Here is a 14,335-nt window from a genome sequence, read left to right as displayed (position 1 = left end):
AAATTTGCAAACAAAAAATTTCAAACGAAAAAAATTTCAAACAAAAATTTCAAACGAAAAAATCTCAAACAAAATTTTGAAACGAAAAAAATTTCAAACAAAAAAATTTTAAACAAAAAATTTTGAAACAAAAGTTGTCAAAAAAATTTCAAACAAAATTCTAAAACAAAAAATTCAAACAAAAAATTTGAAAGCAAGAATTTTCAAACAAAATGTTTCAAGCAAAAAAAAAAATTCAAACTAAAAAATTTTTACGTTTCACGGTTAACCGTCAAACTTTATCCGGTTTTTAACTATTCGATTAACAAATAAACGGTTTTGATCATATTTATCAGTGAGTGCAAAATGTTGAACGAAAACAAGATTTTTAAATGTAAAACAAAACTTAAAAACTGAATACAGCAAAGATTTAAAACTCATCAACCAATCAGATTGCACGAAAGATAGTGATCAACCAATCAGATTGCACGAAAGATAGTGATCAGTCAATCAAATTGCATCAACAATAACTTTGCCAGAGTTGTAGCATGTATTCCCTTAAGACTATGAGTCATAAGTTTCAATAAGGTTAGCTATGTATCCCTGTACACTACCTCATCAAGGTCAATCACGTGGTACAACGTCTTGCTTACGTTTATATTTGGCTGTAATAATCAATACCAATGACGCATTCTCAAATTATCCTACAAAGTTTCAATGTACCAATGTCCTGGAGTCCTAATCCCATCATAGGTCAATAACTGATCACGTGATCACAATGATTTACCCAAAGAACAATTACCAATTATTGATATGACAATAACAAATGTACCCCCTCCCAAAATTTAAGATTGGTACACAAATACACCTGTGTCTTATGAAAAAAAGTAATAAATCCTGTACTTATTCAATAATAAAGCCGGTCAATAACATTTAAATTTTGAATATTTGGCCATAAGAGGAATACCAACGGGTCCTAGAAAACGTTTACCGAATTTTGTTATTTGATAATTCCCAAATTTAAAAGGGAACATAAACATATAAAGGTAATAAACCATATAACGTGCTAAATAGGTGTCAATAACCTCCGAAATTCGATTTTTGGTAGTTCTTTACCCCTGAAAGGGAACGATGTGGACCATCCAAATTTATAGTGGTACATATTGAAGTTCTGTACTATGATACCAAATGCTTATATTAAAACAATTACTAAAACCGAGTGGATGAGCCAAGATACCCCTCCCAAATTTTTCAAGGGGTGCGTCAATGTACCCATGTCTTATGATAGGAAATGAACCCATATACATGACCATATAACCATATAAGGTAATAGAACCCCATCAAAGGGAAGAAATTGGGTCAAAAACCAAACGCATGGTACAACATATTGCTTATGTTTATATTTTAGTAATTTTTACCCATGAAAGGGAACAAGATGGACTACCCAAATTTATCATGATACATGTTGAGGTCATGTACTATGATACCGAATGCTTAAATTGGAAAATTTCCAAAATTTAAGGGGATATGGAATGGACCCCTATACATGATCATATAACCATATAAGGTAATAGGACCTCATCCAAGGGGATAAATTGAGCCAAAACCAAACACGTGGTTGTACTAAAATTTGGCAATTTCGTACCCATCAAAGGAAACGTGGTGAACCACCCAAATTTATAGTAATAGATATATTAGGGTTCTATACTATAATACCAAACATGTAAAAGGGGCAATTTCCAAAATTAAAGGGGTGGGCCAAAGTACCCCTCCCAAATTTTTAAAGGAGTGCACAAATGTACCTATGTCTTATGATAGGGAATAGACCCCTATACATAACCATATAACCATATAAGGTAATAGAACCTCATCCAAGAGGATAAATTGGGCCAAAAGACCAAACACGTGGTACAACGTATTGCTTACGTTTATATTTTGACAATTTTATACCCCTAGAAGGAAACGAGGTGGACCATCCAAATTTATCATAATACATGTTAGGATCCGGTACTATAATACCAAATGTTTAAATTGGTCAATTTCCAAAATTTAAGGGGTGGGCCAAAGTACCCCTCCCAAATTTTTAAAGGAGTGCACAAATATACCCATATCTTATGAAAGGGAATGGACCCCTGTATACGCCCATATAACTATATAAGGTAATAACACCTCATCCAAGGGGATAAATTAGGTCAAAAAAACCCGAAATTTGAATTTTTAGTGATTTTTTATCCATGAAAGGGAACGACATAGACACCCAATACTGATAGAGGTACATACTATGGTCCTAGGCTACCATACCAAATTTTTAGATTTGGCAATTTCCAAAATTAAAGGGGTGGGCCAAAGTACCGCTCCCAAATTTTTAAAGGAGTGCACAAATGTACCCATATCTTATGAAAGGTAATGGACCCCTGTATACGCCCATATAACTATATAAGGTAATAACACATCATCCAAGGGGATAAATTAGGTCAAAAAACCCCGAAATTTGAATTTTTGGCGATTTTTTATCCATGAAAGGGAACGACATAGACACCCAATACTGATAGAGGTACATACTATGGTCCTAGGCTACCATACCAAATTTTTAGATTTGGCAATTTCCAAAATTGAAGGGGTGGGCCAAAGTACCCCTCCCAAATTTTTAAAGGAGTGCACAAATGTACCTATGTCTTATGATAGGGAATAGACCCCTATACATAACCATATAACCATATAAGGTAATAGAACCTCATCCAAGAGGATAAATTGGGCCAAAAGACCAAACACGTGGTACAACGTATTGCTTACGTTTATATTTTGGCAATTTTGTACCCCTAGAAGGGAATGAGGTGGACCACCCAAATTTATCATGATACATATTAGGGTCCAGTACTAAAATACCCAATGTTTAAATTGGGCAATTTCCAAAATTTAAGGGGTGGGCCAAGGTACCCCTCCCAAATTTTTCAAGGGGTGCATTAATATACCCATGTCTTATGAAAGGGAATGGACCCCTGTATACGCCCATATAACTATATAGGATAATAATACCTCATCCAAGGGGATAAATTAGGTCAAAAACCTCCGAAAATTCAATTTTTGGCAATTTTTTACCCATGAAAGGGAACGACATAGACACCCAATACTAATAGAGATACATACTATGGTCCTAGGCTACCACACCCAATTTTTAGATTTGGCAATTTCCGAAATTTAAGGGGGGTAGTCCTATGTACCCCTGCCAAAATTTAGGGGGTGGGCCAAGGTACCCCTGCCAAAATTTAGAGGGGGTGGTCCTAGGTACCCCTAGGTCATTGACCCCGGGCCAAGGTCATTGACCTTTGACCTATGACGTCACAAAAATTTTTGCTGACTCAGTTCGCCATACGCGGACCCCTACTACTCTATCTATGTCAGTTAGTATGAAATTTGATATTTCTGAAGTCGGACCACCCACCGAAAATCTTGAATATGTCCCACAATAGGGTAATACTAACCTTGGTGCTTAGTGCGTTTTAGTGCACTAATAATGCACTAATGATGTGATAAGTTTGGTGAAAATCTGTCTGCATAAAGACGGGTAGCGAGCAAACTTCATATGAAGAAAGACCCCCACCAAAATCTTCAAAAACTCGTAAACTCTGATAGCTCTAACGTTAGTTCTTAGTGCACTAATGTGCACTAACGATGCACTTCCGATGGACGAGGTAAGGGACCAACATCAGACACGTAAGTTGATGGTTTGTTCATGGTAGATTGCGTAAGTTTAAGGTCAATTTTCTCGAAATACTGGGAGGCCACAAATTTTTAAAAAAGTTGTGCAAAAGTGTACAAAATTCATACATTATTTTTGTTTATTTAAGTCATCGGTATGAAGATTCCGCACTCCAAGTTGATGGTTGAGTTCGAAATTTTAGAGCTAATTTTCTGGAAACACAGGGGTGAACAAAATTATTTGAGTTTAGTTGATTTTGAGTTTAACGTCCTTTCAGCAGTGAGGTTATATGAGGAGGGACCTACAAAATTGTACGAAATTCGCATATTATTTTTAGCTACCTAAATCTCGAATCCGGTGATTCCGCACTCGAACGTCAAGTTGGAGTGCGGAATTTTGATCGCAAATTTCTGGAAACACATGGGTGTACAAATGTTTTTAAAAGATGTACAAAATGTGTACAAAATTATGAACATGTTTAATACATGATTTGTCGATTTCGGACTCCAAGTTGACGGACCTTTATTAAACGTTTAATAGTGTTTATATATTTAATTCGATTATATAAGTCACGCATTTCCTTACTTTTAAAGATTTTGCATAAATATTATTCTTACCATGCGAAGCCCAGCATTTCAGCCAAAGGGTTTTTATGTAATTGTTCCCTTTCTATTACACATTCTTATTCATTGTTTGAGAAGACACTTAAAATACACTTAAATACACTTAATAGTGGTTTATTTCTAGCAGTGTTACAAGTCTCTGTAATAAAGTTAATCAAACGTTGGCAATTGTTGTTCAAACCTGAATAAACGTAGATAAAACAACTGAAATAAGAAAAGACCAAATCGGAGGTGTAAGGGAAGGGGCTGGCGCTCCATTTTCTTTTAACCCTTCTTTCTCTGCTAGTAAAATTTGTCAAACTTTGAAAATTGTTGATCAAATTTGATCAAACGATGATCAAACGACTGACATCAAAAAATTTCGAATCTGACGTGAAGGAGGGGCTAGCTTGTAGTTAGCCCCCCTACTAAATATTGCTTATATTTCTGTTAGTAAAGCTGATCAAACGTTAATAATTGTTGATCATCCCTGATCAAACGATCATCAAACGTTTGACATAAGAAAAGATCAAATCGGAGGTGAAGGGGGGCTGGCCCCCATTTTGCAACCCTTTTATCTCTGTTACTAAAGTTGATCAAACGTTCAAAATTGTTGATCAAACCTGATCAAACGATTGACATCAAAAAATTTCGAATCTGACGTGAAGGGGGGCTAGCATGTAATTAGCCTTCCTTACTAAATATCGCTTATATTTCTGTTAGTAAAGCTGATAAAACGTTAAAAATTATTGATCATACCTGATCAAACGATGATCAAACGATTGACACAAGAAAAAGTCGAATCGGAGGTGAAGGGGGGGCTGGCCCCCCATTTTGGAACCCTTATATCTCTGTTACTAAAATTGATCAAACGTTGAAAATTGTTGATCAAACCTGACCAAACGATGATCAAACGAATGACATCAAAAAATTTCGAATCTGACGTGAGGGGGGGCTAGCGTGTAGTTAGCCCCCCTACTAAATATCGCTTATATTTCTGTTAGTAAAGCTGATCAAACGTTAACAATTGTTGATCATACCTGATCAAACGATGATCAAACGATTGACATAAGAAAAAGTCGAAACGGAGGTGAAGGGGGGGCTGGCCCCTATTTTGGAACCCTTATATCTCTGTTACTAAAGTTGATCAAAGGTTGAAAATTGTTGATCAAACCTGATCAAACGATGATCAAACGAATGACATCAAAAAATTTCGAATCTGACGAGAAGGGGGGGCTAGCGTGTAGTTAGCCCCCTACTAAATATCGCTTATATTTCTGTTAGTAAAGATGATCAAATGTTAAAAATTGTTGATCATACCTGATCAAACGATGATCAAACGATGATCAAACGATTGACATCAAAAAATTTCGAATCTGACGTGAAGGGGGGGCTAGCGTGCAGTTAGCCCCCCCTACTAAATATCGCTTATATTTCTGTTAGTAAAGCTGATCAAACGTTAAAAATTGTTGATCATACCTGATCAAACGATGATCAAATGATTGACATAAAAATAATTTTAAATTTATCATGAGGGGGGGGCTAACTGCACGCAGGTGTTTCTTTCTCTACTTTTTTTAAGAAAAGCCACGATCAATGAAAGTTAATTACAAGCTTTTTATTACCAATTCTTTCTTAAGCTCACGTCTATTATTAAGAATGAAAAGAATGAAAATACATTATTCCTTCTTCAGTCCCAAACCATAGTAACGGGATCGTTACAGAAACTATAAAAGCTGATTGTTTTGAACAATCAAAGTCGGCTTTACAAAGATTTTAGTAGCAACCCTCAAATTATACCGCATAAAATGCTGCATTGTCACTGAATGTAACTCAGTTTCAGAAGCATTTATTATATATTACTTGGAATGTAACTACCTATTATATTACACACTTTACATGACGGAAAAACGTAAGCGGCACTAATGGCTCTTACGTCTTTACGTAAAATATTAAGCAATACAAGAGTGTCGTTTACGCCATTTGAACATTTCTTACTGGAGAGAAACTGTTAGAGATAGAATTACGCCAATTCGTCAGATGACAGAGTAAAAGGAAAAATTTACATTGTACGATTGATCTATTTTATCCTAGAACAGAATAAACCCTCGGAGGGAGAACTGCCCCTACGGTAGACACATCCATTAGCTGTATGACATTATATACGAAAATTATTGAAATATGAAAATTGCGTGGGAGTTCGCAACTGTCCGACGTGTAATTACACAAATTTCTTGTAATTTACAAATAATCCACAAGTAATGCACGTAATTTCCCTCTTCTCATTTTCTTTTCAAGTTGTAGAATAAATCTTTGGTGTGCTTATTCCTAAAGTAATGAACTATTGAACTTCTTATTCTTTTGGCATTTTCACCTTCTCTATTACATATGTCACCTGTCCCAGTTGAAATTTTATAGTCGAATTTCCTTCATAGTGCGCTTCTATTTTTTATGCCCTCTTGCAATGTTGTGAATTATGTAAAAGTTAGCTAAGAATCCGTGAAAATACCACAGGGGGAACAGGAGAGCAAGTGCCCTCCCTGGGTGAAGATATCTGCCACCAATCTACCCACACACATCTAGACGTGTTGTATTACAATGTAGGTCAACTAACATAAAGTTATTCTATTCGGTATTCAAATATTTGCTGCTCCTAAAATGTTTCTCTCTCTCTCTCTCTCTCTCTCTCTCTCTCTCTCTCTCTCTGTTTGAACACTATCCTCCCAAGAAACTAAATTTGATGTTACCACTGTTAAAACTCCTTCGGTGAGTTTCTATGTCAATTTCTTCCAAATTTAAATTGCTTTTTACTGAATGTTTTACAAGAAATTGTGACTCAGAAAAGAAGCCTACAACTTAGATCATTATTGTTGACTATGTAAATCTTGTAGAATTAACGTTAAAGTGCCTGCTAAATGCTGTGCATTGCAATGTGAAGTACAGGAATACGAAAGGTTCCCAGTAAATATCCTCATATAGTATTAATATCTAGTCCTCATATAGTATTAATATCTAGACGTTTCAGATATAAATTGAAGTTAACTACAATATTTCCCGACACAGTCTCCTATCACTACATTTTTTGGTATTTGACTAAAAGCTTCTTTTACTAGGTATCGAAAGAATTACTTCCCCTTTCCCTTCACCATTAGAAAACCGTCTAAATCACTTCGTTTTCCATGGCATGCTTAAGACTTCTAAATCGAATATACTTGATTTCTTTTTACATTAATTACACATGCATTTTTTTTTTTTATTATTATTTTCTTACAATTAACCCTCGAGAAGTCACGTTGAAAAAGTAACGCGAGTAGTCGCGCGCGGTCAAAAGGACCGCACGAACATAATGTGTTGCAAATATCGTTTTAAACATTTTTCTTGTATTAGAAACGTAATTTTGTATATTTTCTGATTAAGAGGGAATAACATTTTTATTATTATAATAAGTTTTACAGTAATAACTATTCGAGGAACCTACAATTAGACATGTACTGTTTTTTTTTATTTCTTATTTAGAATAAAATGCTTTTTTTTCGTTACATATTTCTTTAGATAGATAGCTACGCACTGGTTTTATTGAAAGTTCTAAATCTGATGACGATCTCTTGTTTTTGTCAACTCTGGTTCGTCTAAAATTAGAAATGCAATAGTAAATTAGTAAAAAATATACTGTATAAACATAACACTAAAACAAAGCTTCACAGCGCATTTTACACTCAATTAGAGCTCACTCGTAGCTAAGCGGTTAGCATACACTCCTTTGGCGTGGGACTTCCGGGTTCGATTCCCGGTGGGAGCTCATGTGGTTCGGATCCCACGTTAAGCAGTCCACGTCTTACATAGCCTTGATGCTGAAAATGGCGCTAAATTGAAATCAAATCACATTGAATTATTTTACGGTCCTGTTATTTTGAAACTTCACCTATACAGTACTACAATGAATTATTTTAAGTTATCTTCAAATTTACACTGTTCTACACTTCGTCGTCGCTTATTTCATCCTCTCCTGCTCTGACTACATTCGGGGAATCGCTGGTCATTTCTGGGTTTAAGATCTTCAGATTCGTTCGCAGACTCCTCCTTCACCTTTCGTGTTCACTCACTATATATATATATATATATATATATATATATATATATATATATATATATATATATATATATATATATATATATATGCGTGTGTGTGTGTGTGTGTGTTATGATCTTCCTCAGACAAAGCCTCCAAGAGATCATATCGGCTGATTTATCCAAGTAGTCCATTCCTAACATTTCCCTCCGTTGTTTTAAGCTGTTCATTTCTAATTTCCTCTTTTTTCACACTTGGTATCAGTTTGTTAACTCTGTCGACCTCTCTTCCGTCCATCAAAATAATATTTATGTTTATAAAGCTTAAAACATCTCCAAAGCAAAGGTCACGTGCAGAGCGAAACACAGGAAAAACATTACACGGTTAGTCGCGCGCGGTGGAAAGCACCGCAGAATCACTAAACAATCACTATTAGTTAAACTAAACAATGGATAACGGAGTGATTGAACAGGAAGGTGAGGGGGAAGATTAGCCAAACGGAGAAGTCTGTCGGACAAACAGAATGGACACACGATCAAAAATAATTTCTCTGTGGTGCTTTTGACCGCGGCGCGACTACTCGAAGGTTAACCTAGAACATTAGTTCTTAGCCTTTTGACCACTACGATCCTCTTTTTATTAGCTCCGTACAACCTCTTCTTCCTTAAAAATAATAATAATAATAAAATGTGTTAAAGCCATATTGACGGCGACTTACCGATAATTTGTCCGCAACTCCTTGAGAGCCACGGTCTACCAGTTGAGGAAAAACTGACCTAGAAAACCTTACTTAGAGTATCCGAACGAAGAAACCACTACTTTTTTCCACATTTTCAGAGAGTGCTTTTCGTACATTGTTTATCACACATAATATTTACCCGACCGATAGATCTATTGGAATCATAGTTCTTCCTGCCGTGGCTCAATGACAGAGCAATCACTTCTAGTGCAAGAAGTAACTCGTTTGATATTAGACTATGAAAGTTTGTAGTGGATAACATCGCGTCCGTACATTTTCTCTTTTTTCCTTACATTTTCATTCCAGAATAATTTGCTTCCGTGTATTGTCCGTTTCTTTTAGCCTTAATGATACTTCAATTCGTTTCAGTTCTTCCTCTGAGACTTTATTCGACACTGAAACAAAACAGATCGATCAAACATGTCTATCTATCTTTCTTTCGAATTCTAACAATGTTCTTTTATGTCTAAAGATGTAGAGTATGATCAGTGGCGTATTTAAGAAGAGGTCGGCGGAGAGACCTCCGAAATTTTATTTACTATTTTAAAGTAAAGGAAATATATTGCAGAATTTTCACATTTTCAGAACTACAGTTAACAAAACCCCCGAAACAAAATTATAAATACGCCACTATATATGATCGTTGTTCTTTGAAATATCTTTCTTGATTGTTGTATTTATTCCTCATTCAGCTTTTTATAAAACATTCCAGAAATTTTCAAGTTTGTTTAAGTTACCCTTGCGCCACCAGTCCATCATATCCAAGTGAGCAGTAATGGAATCTTTGATTTAAAATTATGGAGTCCCTTTTACTCGACTTCGATCCGAGATATTGTTCTCGACTTTATGTCTGTTTTTACATAATTTCAACAAATTTTCCTCAGGTTATAACACTGGAAGGAAGCATTTCTGCAACCAGGTTAACTCAGGTCTCTTTGACTTATCAGGAACCATTCCCAAACGTTGGTGGTGTTGTTTTGAAACGCCCTGTATAATCCCCACAGGCAATCAAACCAACACCAATTTTGAGAAACTGAAATTCTTGATTCAAACATTTACACGATGCTTCTTTTCTATACCAAAGTATCTTCCTTCAAAAAAAAAAACCTCCATTTTTTATGAGGTTTCGAAAAGTATACGTCATCTTTCTTACTTGACTATCACGTTACTCGTACTAATGAAGTAGTTTGCGTTGTTGATGTCAAAATTCAAACAATTATTCAACTTGTATTTGCATGGAAAATTTTATATATAACTTTATTAAATATTAATGAATGAAAGGGCACATGTCAACTAGTGGGGATTCTGAAACTTATAATACGGTAAATTGTAAATATTTTCTGATTTTGTTAAATACAAAAATCAAATTGTTCTCTGGGACAAATGTTGAACAATGAAAACTCAAATTATATACGTATAGTTTTAGTAACAAACATCATATTCCGGAGACAACTTCGGATAATTACAAGTTTGAATGGAAGTACCTAATTTGTGTATAACGAAAAACTTATGGACATTTAAGTGATTATCAAATAACCTTCTATCAGTCACTTTTATTCTTGTAATTTTTTACGTTCTGATTTTAAGTGTACCTGTAAATATTTCAAGTTCTATTTCTTATCTAGTGCACTTGGTTTGTATTAAGCGTAGTCATTCACTTGCTTTTGTTTCTAGGTGGGCACTGCATTGATTTGAAATGAAATGAAATGAAATATTTGAGTTTCGTCCCACGGTTATGCCGGTTAGGCTAAAGGAGACGGTGATAATGAGTAATGAATGAAACGGTGGAATGAAGAAAGTGGGAGGAAACGGGAGAACCCCGAGAAAACCCACGCACACGGTGTTTGTCCACCACAAAGTTCAGTTGGTGGGGCTGCATTCCTAGTAATAACTGATACTATCGATAACATTGCATCACATTCATCTCTCTTTTTAACAGATTAACAATGGACAAGAGCCGTTCGTGCTTTGCAAATATCCGTAATTTCCGACACTAATTCTACAGCGGCTAATATCCAAATTACATTACGAAAGAAAGAGAGAAAATACAATATTGTGCTTTTAATCAGACACGTTATCAATTTGATAGTGTAAAGTATCTGATTGCTGTAAATATACTCTATACTTCAGTAAATTCAATATTTTTTGGTTTAAAATCAGGACTTTGAAAATATAGGTGTGTCCCAAAAATCATGAAATATATTTTTTGCCGCGTTCCGACAGGTCGCAGCACATTCGCGCTTGTTGAGATAGATGAGCGGAACTCTCCGCTTTACAAAGCACCCTAGGGCAGTCTGCTCCAAGCATTACTGGTGAAGTGGATCGCAGATGTAGTGTACACCTGTTTTGAGACCGCGTCGTGGCGGATAATTTCGTACAACAGTGGGAGATCAAGTTCTGCACAAAACTCGACAAAAACGCTGCAGAAACTCACGAACTGGTTAAACAAGCCTACAGGGTATCTGCTCTTTCGTATGTGCAAGTTACGAGGTGGATTAAGAAGTTTAAAGGGGGCAAGGAAGCGGTGGACAATGTCCCTCACTCTGGACGGCCATCTGCAAGCCAAACAAATGAAAATTTCGTGTGCATTGCTTAATGCTGACCGTGATATGAGAATTCGTCTGTTATCGGACACACTAAACATCCCGAAAACCGTTGCGCATCGCATCGTTAGGGGAGAATTGAACATGCGAAAGGTGTGCGCTAAACTTGTTCCCAATTGTTGACAAACGATGCTCTCAAAGTCACCCTACAGTCATGATCTCGCTCCGGCCAAGTTCTTTTGTTCTCCAAGATCAAGACAATATTCAAAGAACGCCGTTTCGATATCATTGAGATTATCTAAGAGGCTGCGACAACAGCTTTAAAGGAGATTCCCGTCGAAGACTTCGAGGGGACGTTACCGGGCATGCGGGAATCGGCGGGAAAGAAATGTGTAGATGTTCGCGGACAGTACTTCGAAGAATATTAACCTTTTCTACAGAAACTTTTCTTAAAATATATTTCATTAATTTTCCGACACGCCCTGTACATTGTAATAGAGAAATTCAATTGTAGCTTAAAACCAGGACTTTCACCCTAAAAATAAAACATTTTTGTTTCTAGTCAGAAATTACGATAATTAATTGACTGTTCCAAATTTTCGTCAATTGCTTCCGAAATCAGGTAAATCGAGAGTTGAATGTACTTGGATTTAACTTTTGGAATCATGAATTTTCGTTAGTATATCAACTTAGAACAGCTTCTTTTTTATTTTACAGGTGACGCAAGTTGGTTATGTTTAATACGTATAAGCCATGAATATGACTACACTGTCTGCCATATTCTTACTTTTGTTCTACATGAGATCAACCACTTGTAGTGCAGAAAACAATAACCACACTTGTCCAGAAAGCTGCCAATGTATCCAGAATGACCATAAGGTAATTTGTAATGCTGCAACTGGAATTCCCTCATCCTTGGAAGAACATCTTGTAAGTTTAGTGATCAGCGCTGGTACTATTCCTACGATTGGAAATGACTCTCTTGCGAAATATACATCCATTAGTAATCTACGCTTGTCTAATGTCCAAATATCAAAAATAGAGCCTGGTTCTTTTAGAAGATTGGAGCTTCTTAAAAGTGTAGACCTAAGTATCAATCATATTTCTAAAATTGATTCAAAAATATTTCAGTTTAATTCTCAAATTGAAAGCTTTTCACTGAAAAACAATCCCCTTGACATTGATGAAAACGGTTCAGTGTTTCTCGAAGATGTTCCGTCCTTGATCAACTTAAATTTGGCTTATTGTAATATACGGAGTATTCCACAAACGTTTTTCGTAGGGACACCAAATCTCAAAACAATAGATTTGACAAGCAATTACTTAAGTACTTTACATGTGAATACTGTGAACATTCTCGCAAATCTTCAGTCTCTCAAACTTAGCAGAAACCCGTGGAATTGTGACTGTAAACTTAGACGTTTACAAACATGGTATTTTGAACATTTAAATAGAAACGGAAATGAAGTGATACGTTGCAGTCAACCGGTTAATCTTCGTTCTGCTTCGTGGTCCACAGTTATTGAAAGTACATGTGTCAACGTAACGAAATTCCCGGCTAATAAATTAATACCACCTTCGTCATCATCATCTAGTGCGTACGGATGGGGAATCTTCGTCGGTATTTTAATTGGATCACTGGTATTTGTTGTACTTTTTAATGTTTGTTATTTCTCCAGAAAACATACTGATGTAATTAACAAGATAGCGCCATGCCTTCGCCAGAGGCAACACACAAAAAGGACTGCTCCACAAGAATTTAACAACATATCAATGCAGCAATCAGACCAGCCTCTTTTCTGTGAAGATAATCATCAATACGTGCACGGTAATAGTGACTAAGAATAAGGGAAATCGCTAAAATAAGGTAACAACTCTGTGCAGTATAATCGAATATGTAAAACATTTATTTATCAAGTCATGTGAATTAGTTTTAGCCATTTACAAATGGTCTACTTGGGATATTTACTTTATGACTGTGAACAGTGGTGTATGTACGATTTTGTTTCGGGAGTGGCTTTGCTAAATCTATTCCTGGAAAAATGAAAATTCTGCAAGATATTTTATTTACTTTAAAATAGTAAGTAAAGTGTCGGGGGGCTTAAGCCCGGAAGTTCCATTAAATACGCCACTGACTGTGTATATAACTATTTCTTAAAAATGTTTTTATAAATAAAATGTAACCAAAATAAAAATTTCAAAAGATATTGTGTTTTAGATTGAAATATGGCTTTACGCCCTTCAAAATCTACGATGGTTAATTGTGTCTAAGATGTCTGTTTCTTTCGTCGGGGATTCATGCCATGTCTAGCAGAATGATTTCCTTGACGCATATGAATATGGCATCACTGTTCTGGTGCCTTATGCCTCTGGTTTCCAGTTGAAGCCTAGCAACCTGAGATGAAGATGGAGAGGCAAAAGTACTTTATTCTAAAATAGATTTATGTTTGTCTTAATACCTTTAAATATATTTCGTTATGTTACTACATTTCTATTATATTCTGGTTTATGAATATATAATTAGTAACATTAGAATTCCAAATGTCCTCCTAAATAAAAATTGCATACTAGGCTAGGGCGCCGATTTCTCTGTAACTTTGGAGGGCCCATTCAGATGTGTGTTCACTTGCAGACAAGGATCTAAGAAGGCATACATGAGGATTTTAAGACGAATTGAAATTATGACAAATATTCTATACTCAA

At 35.7% G+C, this 14,335-nt stretch overlaps 1 protein-coding gene across 7 annotated transcripts in view; it reads left to right on the top strand.

Moving 5' to 3' along the window:
- LOC145666354 (tsukushi-like) overlaps window positions 1–13,831 on the top strand; it is a 222,731-nt gene extending 208,900 nt beyond the window's left edge. For 5 of the 7 annotated variants that reach the window (XM_081733500.1, XM_081733498.1, XM_081733499.1 and 2 more), the window contains one exon: window positions 12,350–13,831. In XM_081733500.1, the coding sequence (XP_081589626.1) occupies window positions 12,386–13,474 (1,089 nt within the window). In that variant the 5' untranslated portion in view covers window positions 12,350–12,385 and the 3' untranslated portion in view covers window positions 13,475–13,831. The remainder of the gene's footprint in view (window positions 1–12,349) is intronic. The other 2 variants (XM_081733503.1, XM_081733501.1) reach the window with 1 other exon arrangement.
- Window positions 13,832–14,335: the final 504 nt, after the last annotated feature.

Source organism: Thermobia domestica, chromosome 12 (genome assembly GCF_964235325.1).
Source record: "Thermobia domestica chromosome 12, izTheDome1.hap1.1, whole genome shotgun sequence".
Classification (NCBI taxonomy): Eukaryota; Metazoa; Arthropoda; class Insecta; order Zygentoma; family Lepismatidae; genus Thermobia; species Thermobia domestica.
The sequence above is the reverse complement of the archived record's forward strand: the minus strand, read 5'-3'. Positions and strand labels throughout refer to the sequence as shown.